The sequence below is a fragment of the Macrobrachium rosenbergii genome, chromosome 1, assembly GCF_040412425.1.
Source record: "Macrobrachium rosenbergii isolate ZJJX-2024 chromosome 1, ASM4041242v1, whole genome shotgun sequence".
In the NCBI taxonomy this organism is placed as follows: domain Eukaryota; kingdom Metazoa; phylum Arthropoda; class Malacostraca; order Decapoda; family Palaemonidae; genus Macrobrachium; species Macrobrachium rosenbergii.
Window position 1 is genome coordinate 44,714,358 of NC_089741.1, and position 2,025 is coordinate 44,716,382.

Here is a 2,025-nt window from a genome sequence, read left to right on the forward strand (position 1 = left end):
TTCTCTTGAACTATCCTTTGCTTTAATTTGGATATGGACCTTCCATCAAGGATATTATCCTATCCTTTAATTAAACTATCCTTTGTTCTGGTTTATCCAAGGACCTTACCTTACTCATAATTAAGCAAGTAAAATGTCTTATTCATAAGATATAAAGTACAATTAAGAACGCTCGTGGACGTCCCTAAAGGGATGTTTCGGTACCTCTCCTGGTCAAGGATATAAGCCATAATGTTAGAAAAAATATTACGCCCTCATAATATGTCAACGCACATATTTAAGACTAACTTTTACCGAGAATCTACACTAATTATTTCTCATATACAAGGAGATATTCTGGCAGTATCTATATTACCTGAAGCTCGACACCCGTCCATTGATCACAGTTCATGAAAAGGCGGCCCGTTCTTCCAAACTGAATTATAACATTCCTTGTATGCTGAGTAATTGCGTCATTTAAATCTCAGCCTCCACAGGGGATTTTGCCTTTCAGAATTTACAGTCATATTTACTATAATTCGCTTATTAGGGGTCACATTTTAACTCATTTTTTAAAAATCTTTTTCTATGCAATTAAATTGAAAGGTTAGAACCCTTGAATAAGTGAGATTGCTAAATTCTTAAGCAACATCACTGTCCACAATATTAAAGGAATATAAATTTATGAATTCTTTACCAAAATTCGTAAAATTTTTGTTATATTTCAACGGGAATTTGAGATGCGTGCAATGCAAGGTTGCTTAAATCATGAACATTTTTTTATCATACCTCCCACCGAGCACTTCACTACTTTAAATCAGAATTATACTGTTTTTTTTACTCATTAATGATTGACCCAAGGTCATCAATGTGTAAAGTTCATGACCTTTAAAAAGCGTGTCAAGTTCTTGAAGAACATGACCACGAAGACTACTGAAAAAATCTGCATGGTCAGAACGATCGCGAGAGCTGACTTTCTCGTGAAGAAAAATAATAAAAACACTTGAAAGGAAATGAACATACCTTCTCATAGACCTGTTCTGTGAGGGGAAACTAGGGCAAACAATAATAACAAGCACCGAAATAATTACAAAGAGAATAACGACAGAGAGAAGAAAGCAGAGCTACCATGTACAACACAACTGGGCACTGTCACAGCCAGTGCCAGGCACCTTGCATAGTGAAGGGTGCAGAAAGAATCCTCATATATGCACTGCCCCCTACGACACGACAAAAAGGACACTGAAGGATCCACCACGGTGCTTGAGAACTCCGTTAAGGACCCCTGCGGAGGGGCACGCGGCGGCCTTTTAGGGAACCCACCTTAGCCGGGGCATAGAGGCGCATGGCTGGTCGGAAGAGGAGCTAAAGCAACCCCCCGAGTTCACTGAGCCAACACAACTGGCTGCTGCTGAAACAGTGCCAGAAGTTCAGAACCCTTCGAAATGCTGCCACTACTGACTCACACCGTGCCATCCCCTTCCCCTCCCCCTTCCCCTCCTCCCTAACCTCCTGCCCCTCCCAACCCCTCCCCAAAATCATCCGTGTACCCACTGGTCCATCCCAACCGCCAACACCACCGGCCTAGCCACCCCCGTTCTGTGGGTTGGTCACTTCTCGCTAGCGCGCTTTTCCCAGTAGCCTCAATGCGCTCTCTCTCTCTCTCTCTCTCTCTCTCTCTCTCTCTCTCTCTCTCTCTCTCTCTCTCTCTCTCTCGTTTGTACACTAGCATATTTTGAAGACTTGTCAACTAGATAGATATGCCCTTTAATGCATTTCCAACAGTTGACAGTTGAACTCTAAAAACGCCATTTATAACACTGACCGCTCCTCTCTCTCTCTCTCTCTCTCTCTCTCTCTCTCTCTCTTACTAGTTTCTAAACTACCATGTTTTGACGACTTATCAACTATATATGTACCCTTTACTACTACTAACATCATGCATTTCCAACAGTCGTGACCTGACCTGATTATCGTCGATAACCCTGACCTTCGATGGCTAATATGACATTATGAACGTAAGCGTGTCTTAAAAGGTCGCCTGGG

At 42.1% G+C, this 2,025-nt stretch overlaps 1 protein-coding gene across 1 annotated transcript in view; it reads right to left on the reverse strand.

Annotated features, from left to right (window-relative positions):
• Positions 1 to 1,572, reverse strand: part of LOC136831829 (uncharacterized) — a 132,445-nt gene extending 130,873 nt beyond the window's left edge. Inside the window, 1 exon segment of the mRNA XM_067092458.1 lies at positions 1,303 to 1,572. Within this exon segment, the coding sequence (XP_066948559.1) occupies positions 1,303 to 1,326 (24 nt within the window). The 5' untranslated portion in view covers positions 1,327 to 1,572.
• Between the last annotated feature and the right edge of the window lie 453 nt (positions 1,573 to 2,025).